At 36.6% G+C, this 15,724-nt stretch overlaps 2 protein-coding genes across 2 annotated transcripts in view; one reads left to right on the forward strand and one right to left on the reverse strand.

Moving 5' to 3' along the window:
- LOC147353154 (uncharacterized) overlaps positions 1-15,724 on the forward strand; it is an 82,463-nt gene that overhangs the window by 6,223 nt on the left and 60,516 nt on the right. The window lies entirely within an intron of this gene.
- The window catches only part of ITFG1 (integrin alpha FG-GAP repeat containing 1), a 308,752-nt gene continuing 303,506 nt past the window's right edge, over positions 10,479-15,724 (reverse strand). The window contains exons 17-18 of the mRNA XM_086350567.1: positions 15,143-15,260; positions 10,479-11,731 (exon numbers count right to left, since the gene is read on the reverse strand). Coding sequence (XP_086206693.1) covers positions 11,672-11,731; positions 15,143-15,260 — 178 coding nt within the window. The 3' untranslated portion in view covers positions 10,479-11,671. The remainder of the gene's footprint in view (positions 11,732-15,142; positions 15,261-15,724) is intronic.

Consider the following 15,724-nt stretch of genomic DNA (forward strand, 5'->3'; position numbering starts at 1 on the left):
CATACTATTGGTCTTATTTCTAAGAACTCTTTGCTTACTGTAGTTCATGAAGGTATTGTTGTATGTTTTCTTCTAAAAGTTTGATAGTTTTATGTTTTGCATTTAAGGTTATAATCCATTTTGAGTTAATTATTTTATGAGGTGTGAGGTTTAGGTCAAGGTTCTTTTTTTTCTTTGCATGCTATGCTATGCTATGCTATGCTAAGTCACTTCAGTCGTGTCCGACTCTGTGTGACCCCATAGACGGCAGCCACCAGGCTCCCCCGTCCCTGGGATTCTCTAGGCAAGAACACTGGAGTGGGTTGCCATTTCCTTCTCCAGTGCATGAAAGTGAAAAGTGAAAGTGAAGTCGCTCAGTCATGTCCGACTCTTAGCGACCCCATGGACTGCAGCCTACCAGGCTCCTCCATCCATGGGATTTTCCAGGCAAGAGTACTGGAGTGGGGTGCCATTGCCTTCTCCGTTTCTTTGCATACGGATGACCAGATATTCTTTTTTTTTGTTTGTTTGTTTTACATGCTGCTATATTTATTTATTTTTCTTCTTATATGATATCATACATGTTTTAATGCCATTCTCCCAAATCATCCCCCCACGCCCCTGCCACAGAGTCCAAAAGACTGTTCTATACATCTGTGTCTCTTTTGCTGTCTCACATACAGGGTGGTCGTTACCATCTTTCTAAATTCCATATATATGCGTTAGTATACTGTATTGGTGTTTTTCTTTCTGGCTGGCTTCAATCTGTATAATCGGCTCCAGTTTCATCCACCTCATTAGAACTGATTCAAATGAATTCTTTTTAATGGCTGAGTAATACTCCATTGTGTATATGTACCACAGCTTTCTTATCCATTCATCTGCTGATGGACATCTAGGTTGCTTCCATGTCCTGGCTATTATAAACAGTGCTGTGATGAACATTGGGGTACATGTGTCTCTTTCAATTCTGGTTTCCTTGGTGTGTATGCCCAGCCAGAAACTATAAAAATCTTAGAGGTGAACATAGGCAAAACACTGTCCGACATACATCACAGCAGGATCCTCTATGACCCACCTCCCAGAATATTGGAAATAAAAGCAAAAATAAACAAATGGGACCTAATTAAAATGAAAAGCTTCTGAACAACAAAAGAAACTATAAGCAAGGTGAAAAGACAGCCTTCAGAATGGGAGAAAATAATAGCAAATGAAGCAACTGACAAACAAGTAATCTCAAAATATACAAGCAACTCCTGCAGCTCAATTCCAGAAAAATAAACGACCCAATCAAAAAATGGACCAAAGAACTAAATAGACATTTCTCCAAAGAAGACATACAGATGGCTAACAAACACATGAAAAGATGCTCAACATCACTCATAATCAGAGAAATGCAAATCAAAACCACAATAAGGTTAGGGTTAGGGCCATTTCACGCCAGTCAGAATGGCTGCGATCCAAAAGTCTACAAGCAATAAATGCTGGAGAGGGTGTGGAGAAAAGGGAACCCTCTTACACTGTTGGTGGGAATGCAAACTATTACAGCCACTATGGAGAAGAGTGTGGAGATTCCTTAAAAAACTGGAAATAGAACTGCCATATGACCAAATATTCTAACAGTAATGTTTATTTCAAAGACCATGTTCCACTGAACTACTTTTAAACTTTTGTCAAAGATCAAACAGCTGTATTTGTGTGGGATTATTTTTGGACTTTCTTTTTTGTTCCATTGATCTATGTTGCTGTCTTTTTGCAAGTGCCACATTATCCTGATTATTATAGCTTCATAATAAGTCTTAAAATCAGGAGTTTGACCTTCAACTTTGCCATCTTTTCCAAAATTATTTGAAACTGTTCTAGCTCCTTTACTCTTTCGTATAAAGTTTATAATCATCTTATCTATGTCCAAAAAATACTGTTGGAATTTTGATAGGGATGTTGTTAAATCCGTAGGTCACTTTGGGGAGTGTTGACATCTTTACTAGGTTGGATCTTCCAGTCTATGAATGCAGTGTCTTTACTTTTATGTCTTCCTTTATTTCTTCCATCGCTCTTTCATAGATTTCAGCATATAGATCCTATGCATGCTTTGTTATATTTATACATAAGAATTTCATTTTGGGGATCTATTTTAAGTGATATTTAAAAGAATTTCAATTTCCAATTGCTCATGGCATTTATATAGGAATATGATTGATTTTTTGTGTTGACCTCGTATCCTCCTGAACTTGCTCAATTCACTTAGTTCTAGGAGCTTGTGTGTGTGTGTGTATAGATTTTCTAGACTACTGTGTCATCTGCTAATAGGGACTGTTTTATTTCTTCCTTTCCAGTCCGTATGCCTTTTCTTTTCTTTTCTTGGCTTATTACTTTAATTAAGGTTTCTAGCACAATATGGTAAATCAACTATATTTCTTTTTTTTTTTTTTATTTTTAAACTTTACATAATTGTATTAGTTTTGCCAAATATCAAAATGAATCCGCCACAGGTATACATGTGTTCCCCATCCTGAACCCTCCTCCCTCCTCCCTCCCCATACCATCCCTCTGGGTCATCCCAGTGCACTAGCCCCAAGCATCCAGTATCGTGCATCGAACCTGGACTGGTATCTCGTTTCATACATGATGTTTTACATGTTTCAATGCCATTCTCCCAAATCTTCCCACCCTCTCCTCTCCCATAGAGTCCATAAGACTCTTCTTTACATCAGTGTCTCTTTTGCTGTCTTGTTCACAGAAGACCTTATATTAAAACAGATATAAAAAAAAGATTTCCTGTATTATGGTAAAAATTATCAGTGGGAGAGGACATCCTTACCTTGTTCCTAATCTTAGAGGGAAAGCATTCAGTCTCCCACCATTAAGTATGTGTTAGCTGTAGTTTTTTTTTCTTTTTTAAGTAATTCCCTTTAATAGGTTCGGGAGGTTCTATTCATAGTTTACTTAGTTTTTTAAAAAAAATTGACAGTGGATGTTAGATTTTGTCAAATTATCTTTCTGTGTCTATTGAGAGAATAAAACGGTTTTTCTGACTTAATAGTATGGTAAATTATATTGCTTTCTTCCCCTTCAAACAGTGAACTGGTTTTGCATTCTGGGATGAAAAACACTTGGTAATGATATATTATCTATTTTATATATTTGTGCACAAAATTTGCTACTGTTTTGTTGAGGATTTTTATATCGGTGTTATGAGGGATATTGGCCTGTAGTTTTATTTTCTTATAATGTCTTTGTCTGGTTTTAGCATTAGGAAAATATTGACCTTTTAAAAAGAGTTATGAAATATTCCTTCCTCTTCTTTTTCTTCAAGATGCTGGATAGAATAGGTATTATTTCTTAGATGTTTGTAAAATTTGCCAGTGAAACCATCTGCTCCATTGAGTTTTCTTTGGTGGAAAGTTTGTTTTTAATATGAAAATTTAACTTTAAAAAATAGATATAGTGTTTATTGATTTCTGCTTATGTGTGTTTTGGTAGTTTGTATCAATGGCAGAAAGTGAAGAAGAACTAAAAAGCCTCCTGATGAGGGTAAAAGAGGAGAGTGAAAAAACTGGCTTGAAACTCAGCATTCAGAAAACTAAGATCATGGCATCCAGTCCCATCACCTCATGGCAAATAGAAGGGGAAAAATTGGAAGCAGTGAAGGATTTTCTTTTCTTGGGCTCCAAAATCACTGTGGATGGTGACTGCAGCCATGAAATTAAAAGATGTTTACTCAGGGAAAGCTCTGACAAACCTAGACAGTATATTAAAATCAGACACATCACTTTGCGAACAAAGGTCCATATAGTCAAAGCTATGATTTTTCCAGTAGTCATGTACAGATGTGAGAATTGGACCATAAAAAAGGCTGAGCATTGAAGAATTGATGCTTTCCAATTGTGGTGTTGGAGAAGACTCTTGAGAGTCCCTTGGACTTTAAGGAGATCAAGCCAGTCAGTCCTCAAGAAAATCAGGCCTGAATATTCATTGGAAGGACTTGCTGAAACTGAAGCTTCAGTACTTTGGCCACTTGATGCAAAGAGCTGATTCACTGGAAAAGAGCCTGATACTGGGAAGGATTGAAGGCAAAAGGAGAAAGGTGCAGCAGAGAAGTGATGGCTAGATAGCATCACCAACATTCTGGACATGAATTTGAGCAAAGTCTGGGAGGTAGTAGAGGACAGAGGAGCCTGGCATGCTACAATCTGTTGGGGTCACAATGAGTCAGTCGGTCATGACTTGTGACTGAACAACAACAAATCTTTTAAGGATTTGGTCCATTTAATCTAATTTATTGAATTCATGGGCATAGATAATTCCTCATATTTTTAAAAAAGTACGCTTTTAATGTCAGTGGAATCTGTAGTGATGTCTTCCATTTCGTTCATTATATTGGTTATTTGTGTCTATTCCTTTTTTCCCCTGGTTTGAGGTATATCAATATTGTTGATCGTTTCAAAGAGCCATCTTTTTAATGATTTCTGCTTTAATAATTTTCTTCTATCTTCTGTTTGCTTTAGATTTAATCTTTTTTTTTTTTAATCTAGTTAAGGTGGAAGCTTAGGTTACTGATTTTAGATCTTTTTTCTTTGTTAATATATGCATTTAATGCTATACATTTCCCTTTAAGCTCTGCCTTCTCTGTCTCCTACAAATTTTATGTTGTATTTTTATTTCGTTAAAAACTTTAAAAAATTTCCTTTGCAACTTCTTCATTAATCCCATGGTTATTTTAAAGTGCATTAATTTCTAATGTTTGAGTGTTTTCCAGGTGTCTCTTTAATTTAGTTCAGTTTTAGTCTGAGGACCTTTGTATAATTTCTGTGCTTTTAAATTTGGGGAGGTTTCTTTTATAGCCCAGATTAGTATCTCTTTTAGTGAATGTTCAGTGTGCATGTATGGCAACTCTGTATTTTGCTCTTGTTGAAGTGTTTTCTACTTCATTAGGTTAACTTGATTGGTAATGCTTTTCAGGTCATCTCTAAATTTTCTGAGTTCCTGCCTACATTTTCTATTACTCACTATAGAAGGGAATTGACATTTCCAACCTAAATTGGGGTGTGTCTCTTTCTCCTTATGTGTCTGTTTTGCTTTATATATTTATTTCATACACATTTAGGATTTCTGTGTCAAGAAGAGAGGAGTGATCTTAGTTGAGTCTACTCTCTTTAGCTAATGCAGTGCCCCAAAGGGGCTGACAGCCATCTATTGAAGGCACTCTCAGAAATTAGGATAATAAATCCTTTATTTTTGAAGGAGGATCTGGACATCATAGCACCTACCAGAGAAGTAATCAGGTTTTCTGTTTGAATCTGTTTTAGTATGTTTTCATAGGAATTGGTCTGTTTTGTTAACTTTCAAATTCATTGGTATAAAATTGTTCTTAACCTCTTCCGATTTTTAATGTATACTTTATAGTTAGATCTTCTTTATCATTTCTGATGTTTGTTATTTCTGCCTGCTTTGTTTTCCTTGACAGAGGCTCTTGGGACAGCCTATAGCCAATAACTGATGAATGTGGTGGGTATAAATGCCCAGCCTTCTTACCCTAACTTAGGACAGGTTAGGAAACAGAGGTAGGCATCCTATCTCAATACTCACTGTAGCACTGTATGAGGCATTTCACTGAGAATGCATCACAACTTGATTTCTACCTCTGCCCAGTTTTGCTTCCTTCCTTTCTTCAGTACAAGTGTTGACCAAGAGCACTCCTAATCTATTATCTGTTTTATTAGTCTTTTAAAATAACTGGCTAGGTGATGCAAATAGGCTGCAAGTCGTCACAAGGGCTGGTTAACTTTAATTCACTATTTTTTGACTGTGGTAGGTCTTTTTTAAAAATTTATTTTAATTGGAGGCTAATTACTTTACAATATTGTGTTGGTTTTGCCATACATCAACATTAATCTGCCACAGGTGTATGTGTTCCCCATCCTGAACCCCCCTCCCACCTCCCTCCCCATACCATCCCTCTGGGTCATCCCAATTCACTATTTTTGACTGTGCTAGGTCTTCATTGCTGTGCTGGCTTTTCTCTAGTTGCGGTGAGTAGGGGCTAATCTCTAGTCGCAGTGCTTAGGCTTCTCATTGGGAGGCACTGCCCTAGAGCATGTTGGTATCAGTAATTGTGGCTCCTGGGCTGTAGTGCACAGGCTCAATAGTTGTGGCTTAGCTGCTCTGTAGCATGTGGGATCTTCCCCAACCAGGGACTGAACACATATTCCCTGCATTGGCAGACAGATTCTCTACCATTGACCTGCCAGGGAAGCTCATTAGTTCACTGTTATACTAAGGAGTGACCACTTTGCCAACAAAGGTTTGTCTAGTCAAGGCTATGGTTTTTCCTGTGGTCATGTATGGATGCGAGAGTTGGACTGTGAAGAAGGCTGAGCGCCGAAGAATTGATGCTTTTGAACTGTGGTGTTGGAGAAGACTCTTGAGAGTCCCTTGGACTGCAAGGTGATCCAGCCAGTCCATTCTGAAGATGAGCCCTGGGATTTCTTTGGAAGGAATGATGCTAAAGCTGAAACTCCAGTACTTTGGCCACCTCATGTGAAGAGTTGACTCATTGGAAAAGACTCTGATGCTGGGAGGGATTGGGGGCAGGAGGAGAAGGGGACGACAGAGGATGAGATGGCTGGATGGCATCACTGACTCGATGGACGTGAGTCTGAGTGAACTCTGGGAGTTGGTGATGGACAGGGAGGCCTGGCGTGCTGCGATTCATGGGGTCGCAAAGAGTCGGACACGACTGAGCAACTGATCTGATCTGATCCTAGCTTATTTAAAATCCCATTTAAAACCCTAAAAGATGATCCTCTTAAAGTACTATATTCAATATGTCAGCATATTTGGAAAAATCAACAATGGCCATAGGACTGGAAAAGGTCAGTTTTTATTCCAATCCCAAAGAAGGGCAATGCCGAAGAATGTTCAAACTAGTGTACAGTTGCTCTCATTTCACATGCTAGCAAGGTTATGCTCAAAATCCTTCAATCTAGGCTTCAGCAGTTCATGAACTGAGATAATTTCCAGGTGTGCAAACTAGTTTTTAAGAGGCAGAGGCACAGAGATCAAATTGCTAAGCAAGGGAATTCTAGAAAAACATCTACTTCATTGATCATGTGAAAGTCTTTGGCTGTGTGGATCACAACAAACTGTGGAAAATTCTTCAAGAGATGGGAATACCAGACCACCTTACCTGTCTCCTGAGAAATCTGTATGAGTCAAGAATCAACAGTTAGAACTGGACATGGAACAACTGACTGGTTCAAAATTGGAAAAGGACTACTGTATATTGTCACCCTGCTTATTTAACTTCTATGCAGAGTATATTATGCAAAATGCTAGGCTGGATGAATCACAAACTGGAATCAAAACTTCTGGGAGGTAATCAACAACCTCAGATCTGCAGATGATACCACTCTAATGGCAGAAAGTGAAGAGGAACTAAAGAGCCTCTTGATGAGGGTGAGAGAGGAGAGAGTGAAAAAGCTGGCTTAAAACTCAACATTCAAAAAACTAAGATCATGGCATCCAGTCCTATCACTTCATGGCAAATAGATGGGGAAAAAAGTGGAAATAGTGATAGATTTTATCTTCCTAGGCTGCAGAAAAACTGGATGGTGGTGATAGCCATGAAATTAGAAGATACTTGCTTCTTAGAAGGAAAGCTATGACAAACCTAGATTGTGTATTAAAAATCAGAGACATCACTTTGCTCACAGTCTGTAGAGTCAAACCTATGGTTTTTCCAGTAGTCATATATGGATGTGAGAGTTGGACCATAAAGAAGGCTGAGCACCAAAGAATGGTTTTCCAATTGTGGTACTGGAGAAGTCTCTTGAGTCCCTTGAACTGCAAGGAGATCAAACCAATGAATCCTAAAGGAAGTTAACCCTGAATATTCATTGGAAGGACTGATGCTGAAGCTCCAATATTTTAGCCACCAATGCGAAGAGCCGACTCAGAAAAAACCCTGCTGTTGGGAAAGATTGAAGGCAAAAGGAGAAGGGGGTGGCAGAGGATGAGATGGTTAGGTAGCATCACTGACTCAATGCACATGAATTTGAGCAATCTCCAGGAGATAGTAGGGGACAGGGGAGCCTGGCATGCTGCAGTCCATGAGGTCACAGAGTCGGACAGGACTTAGCAGCTGAACAAAAATCATAACTTAAGCCTCAGTAATCAGGGTCTCTTGGACACATTTCAAGTTTTTGAGTTTTGAGTAGTCAGTTCTAGCTATTTGTAAAAATTAATATTTCCTGACTTTTATTCTTTAAGATCTTCTAAAGAACAAAAGGAAAAAAAAATTGAAACATGGAATAGAACTCATTTTTTTTGCAATTACTATATGAATTCACTGGACCTTTGTATAAATCTGTCTTAATTTATCTTGGTGATCTTATTTTTAGTGATATGTAAAATTATTTTTAGTTTTTCTAAAATAACTTAATCTAGTATCCTTAGTGATTTTATTTTTCTTCTATCTTGAAACATTTTGCTATTGGATTTCTCTGCTTGAAAAGGCTGTATCTTTGATGCCAGTTCATTTTTACCTTTGCTGGTTTAGTAACCATTGTCTTTAGTAGAGATGCACGTCACAGATTTATGGATATTTAATCTGAGGGTGAATCTCTAGGTATATCTAGTTGTAATAGCTTCCTACTGTATCAAGAGTAGGGAGAGTATAAAAAGTATGTTCATAAGTTATTATCTTTAATCCTGAGGCCTTCTTGGAGAAATTATTTGAGAATTAAGTTTCTGAAAATAAATAGTTTTTTTGGCTGGTAGATGGAGAAATATAAAGGGTTAGTCCAAATAAATGGTGTGTTAACAACAATGTATTTATTGTATTTGCAAGTATAGGTATGTCTTGGAGATATTATGGGTTTGGTTCCAGACCACCCCAATGAAGAGAATATCATGGTAAAGCAAGTCTCATGAACTTTTTTGGTTTCTCATTGTTTACACTATATTGCAGTCTATACAGTATAGCATTATGTAATAGCATTATGTCTTTTTAAAGACACTGTACATCCTAGGGACTTCCCTGTGGTTAAGACTCCATGTTTCCAACGCAGGGGATGAAGGTTGGACCTCTGATCAGGGAACTAAGATCCCACATACCCCATGGTGTGGCAAAAAATAAATTAAAAAAAAAAAAAAGCAAAAAAGAAAAAGACAATGTACATACCTTAAGAATACAAAAAACAAACCCCAGTTATAATAGTAATGTAAAAAAAAAAATCACTGATCACAAGTCACTATAACGATAATGTAAAAATTTGTAATATTGCAAGAATTACCAAAATGTGACACAGAGACATCAAGTGAGCAAATGCTGTTGGAAAATGGCACCAATAGACTTACTCAATGCAGGGTTGCCACAAACATCCAGTTTTTAAAACAACAAAATATTTGTGAAATGCGGTAAACTGAAGCACAGTAAAAAAAAGTTTGCATGTGATTGTTATCTTCAAATGGTTATTAAGTCTTGATTACTCCTAGTTCCCCAGAGGAGGAGGATTATGTAAGTATAGGTCAGTGGAAGAGAGTCAAAATGTTAAGTTATTGTTTGTCTCTGCAATGGGAAGTGGGAGAGAAGAAAAGAACCAGCACTTTTCAAGTATCTTCTGTGCACATATTGCTACTTAAAACTTAAAATAGTTTTTTTAGGGTGGGTACCACTCAGTATGAAACCAGAGCTCAAAGAGGTAAAGTGATTGACTAAAAGTCACAAAATGGGAGTTAGGCTCTGAATCCTGATTAGTTTGACCTCAAAGTCTTGTGCTCTTTCCACTACACTCTTGAACAGTGTGTGTGCTGACCTTCTACACAAATATCCAAGTGTAACTTTCTTGTTGGGTTTCTGTATCTGAGATTCTGCATCTGCAGATTCAACCAACTGTGTACTACTGCAGTACATAAGTACTGAAAAACCCACTTTTAAGAGGACTTGTGCAGTTCAAACCCATTTTGCTCAAGGGTCAGCTGTATTTAATTCAGCTGACCCTTGTGACATTTACTTGCTGTCCCTTAATGAGTGGCATTGATGTTGCATTGAAGGTTAGTATCAAGATACAGAAACAAAGTCACTGATTGTATTTTTGTCATTAATATTTCATTTGCCTGTAACACTATTCCTCATAGACTCTGACTGCAATGAGTTTTAAAACTCATGCTGTATCAGATAATAGATACTAAACCTACCTGTCTTTAAGGACAGTGTAAAACAGAGCCTGGCACAGTGTTGTAGGCTGATGAAGGTTTAGTGAATTTAACTGGGTATTATAGTTGGGAGATGCCTGTCTAGCGTGGACCTCATAACCTCTAAGGCTTATCATGGGCCAAAGTAATTATTTACACATTCCCCAAACTACTTTGTTTCAATACAGAATATTTATTAGAAGACTTAGGTAAACAAAGCCATGCTTAGGTACATAAAGTAAACCACTTATACACACGCCATTCTCAGTAAACTGTAAGAAAAAAAAATAACACAAACAAAATTGTTTTCAAACAAGTTTTTATATTTTATATCCATCATATGTTCGTTTGCATGTTAGGAAGTTATTAGCACTGACATATAAACTTAGATGCAACTTTTTGATGAAGTTCACAAAAATTTGCATTGAAGTCTGAATGTAAATTACAGACTCTTACAAGCGTTTGAGAATAGAAATGTGATTGAAGATTTGCATTCCCAGATGTTTCAAGAAATCAAATGCTTTTCACTACCATGTGATAAGGATCTATGTTCAAATGAAAATTACTGGGGCACATTAATTCTTGAAGGGTATTATAATTTTCAGTTAATATAAGAAAGTAATAAACCTTTATATAGGGTGTCAACCATGAAGAATTTAGGCTTTCCTAAGACTATGATTTCCAAATACCTGAAAAGAAAATCCTATGAAGTCTATATATTTTGATAATTAGTTGCAGAAGTCTGTAAAAAACGATTTAAGAATAATTGTAACGACAACTACCACGTGTTGAAACCTTACTCTGTGCTAGGCACCAAGCTATGTACTTTGTATACATTATCCTATCTAATGTATATTATAACTCAACTGTGTAATAGTATTAGCTCTGTTTATAAACAAGAAAACAGGCTTAAGCAGTTAGCCAAGTTCAGCAAACAGCTTGTAAATGGTGTGACCAAGAGTTTAAAGCAAGCCTGACTGTGGTTCCAAAGCCAGAGTACCCAACCACTATATTGTATGACATCAGTGAAAGACCCCTCACCTGCTATCATGAGGGTGAACGGTTAAGAACTTACCTATGATACAGTCACAGAAGTATAATTTGCATTGTTAGACTAAGAAGCAAGACTGATTCAAGTGGAACACAAAAAACCTTGCTCATTTAAATAATTTTTATTTACACGTCTTTTCCCATCATCATTATTCTAATAAGATTATAAATACATAAACACCTGAGTACATGCAACACATTCCACAAAGGGAAAAAAATGTACAGCACAAGTGAAAAAAGAACCAAACTACTGTAAACAAAGTACTTTAAAAAAAGACCTTGTAACACATTCAGGCCATATTTATTTGAACATTTTCCAATAATTACCAAGGGATGTATCATTTATCAGTAATAGTCAAAATCTCCTATTTTATTCTATAAGCCAAGTTTAGCATTTCAGTTAATCAAGTGAATAGCTGTTCCATTATGCAGTAGTAAAGGCAAGTCACATAGCATCAAAATGAAATCGATGAGCTTCTTGTCGTTTTTCTCTATCATCTGCTTTCTGAAAAAGAATTTTAGACTGGTTTATAAATGATAAGAAAATGTCAAAGACTTTCTGAAATATGAAATGGTTAATTAAAAAAGCCCTCAGCAATTAGTAGGTAAAAGTGTGATTTTATTATGCAATAATCTTATGAAATATTTTTATAGTTTACAGTAGTTATTCTATAATTAATGATTTCTTAAATTGAATTTAAAAAACCAACAAGCATTGTTCCTTAAAAGCTTAGTTTGTTATATATTATTTATTTGAAAGTAGGAGTAAACATTAGATTTTTAAGAATGGAATCAACTATTACATTTTTCCTGTTCTTAATACTGCTGAATCTAATTATATTAAAGTGCATTAATTATTTTGGGGTTAACCTATTGATTTTGCATTGGGATATTGGTTCCTTGACCAGGAATGGAACCTGTGCCCCCTGCAGTGGAAGATGGATTCTTAACTACTCGACCACTAGGTTAAGTCCCATGTACTTAGAATTTTGAGGGATTAGAAAACTCTTCAGTTTTATATCTTGCTCTCATGGAGTTTATTAAAGCCTAGAATGAAAAACATACTAAAAACATACTAAATAACTCTATTTCAGGATAAAAATTGAAAAATGTTACTAAAACATAAGCAATAACTCTTTCAGGATAAAAGCTGAAAAATGTTACCAAAATTCTGAGAGATTACTTTTGGTTGGCATGATGAAAGGGAAAGCTTTGAAAGACAGCATTTATGGAAATTAAGAGGGACATTCACTATAAGATGGGGGAAGAACAGGAAAATCCTGGGAAATCTGGCAGGAGCATGGGATGTATGGAAGCAACTATTAAGAGAAAGGTTGGAAAAGTGTATGGTGGAGTCACAAGAAGACTGTACCATGAAGGCTAGGCTAATGGGTTACACATTTTAGGCAGGGGGTAGGCACCAAAGGTTTTTGAGCAGAGGAGTGACATGATTAAGACTAAAAGATGAGTAATCTGGCAGCATTGTGATAAATGGAGTGGAGGGGAGAGAATGGAATTTGGGAGGACAGGGAGGATGTAACAAGGAGTTGAACTCAACTAAATTAAAGTACTGATGTAAGGAATTCAGAAGTGGAGTCAGCTTCAGAGATTGTATGAAGGCACATACAGGAGGGCAACTGGTAAATCCTGTAGTGAGTAAGAAAGAAACTAGTTTTAAGTTGTTTGTAATTGATCTGGGTAGAAGTGTCATGGTGACAGTTGGAAGGAGGGAGCTTTAGAGAGAGATGAAGGCTGGGAAAGAATGAGGGCAGGAGGAGAAGGGAACGACAGAGGATGAGATGGCTGGATGGCATCACCGACTCAATGGACATGGGTTTGGGTGAACTCTGGGAGTTGGTGATGGACAGGGAGGCCTGGCATGCTGCGGTTCATGGGGTCACAAAGAGTCGGACACGACTGAGCGACTGAACTGAAGGCTGGGCATATCTGAGGATAGCTCATGCCATGATTTTAGATAAAACTAAAGTGGCGGGTGATTGCAGCCATGAAATTAAAAGACGCTTACTCCTTGGAAGGAAAGTTATGACCAACCTAGACAGCATATTCAAAAGCAGAGACATTACTTTGTCAACAAAGGTCCGTCTAGTCAAGGCTATGGTTTTTCCAGTGGTCATGTATGGATGTGAGAGTTGGACTGTAAAGAAGCTGAGCACCGAAGAACTGATGCTTTTGAACTGTGGTGTTGAAGACTCTTGAGAGTCCCTTAGACTGCAAGGAGATCCAACCAGTCCATCCTAAAGGAGATCAGTCCTGGGTGTTCATTGGAAGGACTGATGTTGAAACTGAAACTCCAGTAGTTTGGCCACCTGATGCAAAGAACTGAGTCATTGGGAAAGATCCTGATGCTGGGAAAGATTGAGGGCAGGAGGAGAAGGGGACGACAGAGGATGAGATGGTTGGATGGCATCACTGACTCAATGGACATGGGTTTGGGTGGACTCTGGGAGTTGGTGATGGACAGGGAAGCCTGGCATGCTGCGGTTCATGGGGCCGCAAAGAGTCGGACAAGACTGAGGACTGAAGTAAGCTGAAAGTGGCAGGGGAATGTGTATAAAGAAGAGGGCATAGGGCAGACACTGTGGCAGAAAGAACAGCCAATAGGTGAAAGAGAAGTGGTCCAAGGGGAAGAAGAACCACAGTACCACAGGAAGAGGCAGTTTACAAATATGTATTTCGATCCATTCTTGTATTTAAAACTTTAGTTTTTAGCCACTGTATCATCATTGTGAGTCTGTTTATACTGTAATCAGACCTATTGTAAAATTAATAAAATTAATTTCTTTTCCTTCATAGGTCTAGAGCTATATAATATTTCATACTATGTTCTGAAACTTCAGATGAAAGTAAATTAGGGTCACCTCTGATCTTACCTCTTCTTTTTTAAACATTTATTTTTAATTGGAGGATAATTGCTTTACAGTGTTGTGTTGGTTTCTGCCATGATCTATCTTCTTAAGTTGCAACTGAATATGTAACTTTGTTATCATTTTTTATATGGAAGGAGTGATTTTTTGGACAGACAAACCTATGAACATTTATTAGAACAATAATATATTCTCTTTCATAGTTAAAACTGGTAACATAAAACAGATGGTAATTTTAGTTAAAAAATGATCATTATAAGCATAACAGTCTAAAGGGAATAGGTGCAAAAAAGGAAGACATCTTTGTGACAAAGAAGCCCTTTTTGGAGAACATTTTTGGAACCTCCTAGTTGTGTAATGAATTCATATACAAATAGAAATTAACTTTTCCCCTTTATATCTAAATAACTAATAAATTTATATGAAAGCCTTTTGTTTCTCCTCATTAACATTATATAAAATTATACGTCTGGAGTTTTGTTTTTAATTATTATTTATGGTGTTATACTATAGAACAGAAATCAGTCTTGTTTAATGCAAAGCATGCCTGCTATTAATAGATGGCAAGGATGTTTATCACCCTGTTACTTCCCACCTAAACTCTCTCTGCTCTAATTGTTTATAAACAGATAGCTACTATTCCCTGGAAGAAAAGTCCATGGCTTTATTATTAACAGTAAATAATGAACACAGGTTCATTTAAGAAATGATTATTGTTTTTAAGGCCATTATGAAATTACTTCTAATTAAGCATTTTGATATACCTGTTGATTTGAGGGTATTCACTTTATTACTTTTGTGTAGTATCAAAATTTTAAAATACATAGTTTTCTTTGATTTGTAGGAATCACTGAGACATTAGTAACTTAAGGAGATGAAAGAAATTATCATCAATAATATGGACAGAACTTGAAAAATCAGAAAATCTTAGTCATGTGAAAAAGTTGAAGATAGTTTTTTAATTTAAAAAATGTTAAAAAAGCAACATATTACTATTATAAATAATCAAAGTTTCATTTAAGTGAACAAACCTTTTCCTGCCAATGCAAAATGCCAATTATCGCCAAGATGAAAACACAGACACCAATGAGAGCGATAGCAGTAAGTAGAACAATGTTGCTTGGTGTAAGATACAGTTTGGCACTCCAGCTGTAGATGAAAAGACAAGAATTAAAATTCCACATTTAACTTAAAAATAACAAAATTCTATTGTGACCAAAAAGCAAAAGTTCTTATTAATTAATAATCAGTTCAGTCATTCATTAATTCTTCCACCTATATCCAATTCATTACAAGTAAAACAAAAGCAATTAAAATTATATAGGGTTAAGAATATTGACAAACCAGCAGAGTTCAGATTTTACTTAAAGAAATGAAACAGAAAAGAATTTTTGATTGAGATGCTTTGATACTTTTCCTTGCTCATGTGAGAATTATTCTTGAGCAAACTCCAGGAGATAGTGAAGGACAGGGAAGCCTGGCGTGCTGCATACAGTTCATGGAGTTGCAGAGTCAGACATGACTTAGTGACTGAACAACCACCAGCACCTCTATGACAAACTTATTAAGGGTACTTTGGGCAATTTTAGACATTCTTTTTATGTCTTGTTTGA

Source organism: Bos grunniens, chromosome 18 (assembly GCF_055505025.1).
Source record: "Bos grunniens cultivar Pamir isolate PY7600 chromosome 18, Bosgru_T2T1.0, whole genome shotgun sequence".
NCBI lineage: Eukaryota > Metazoa > Chordata > Mammalia > Artiodactyla > Bovidae > Bos > Bos grunniens.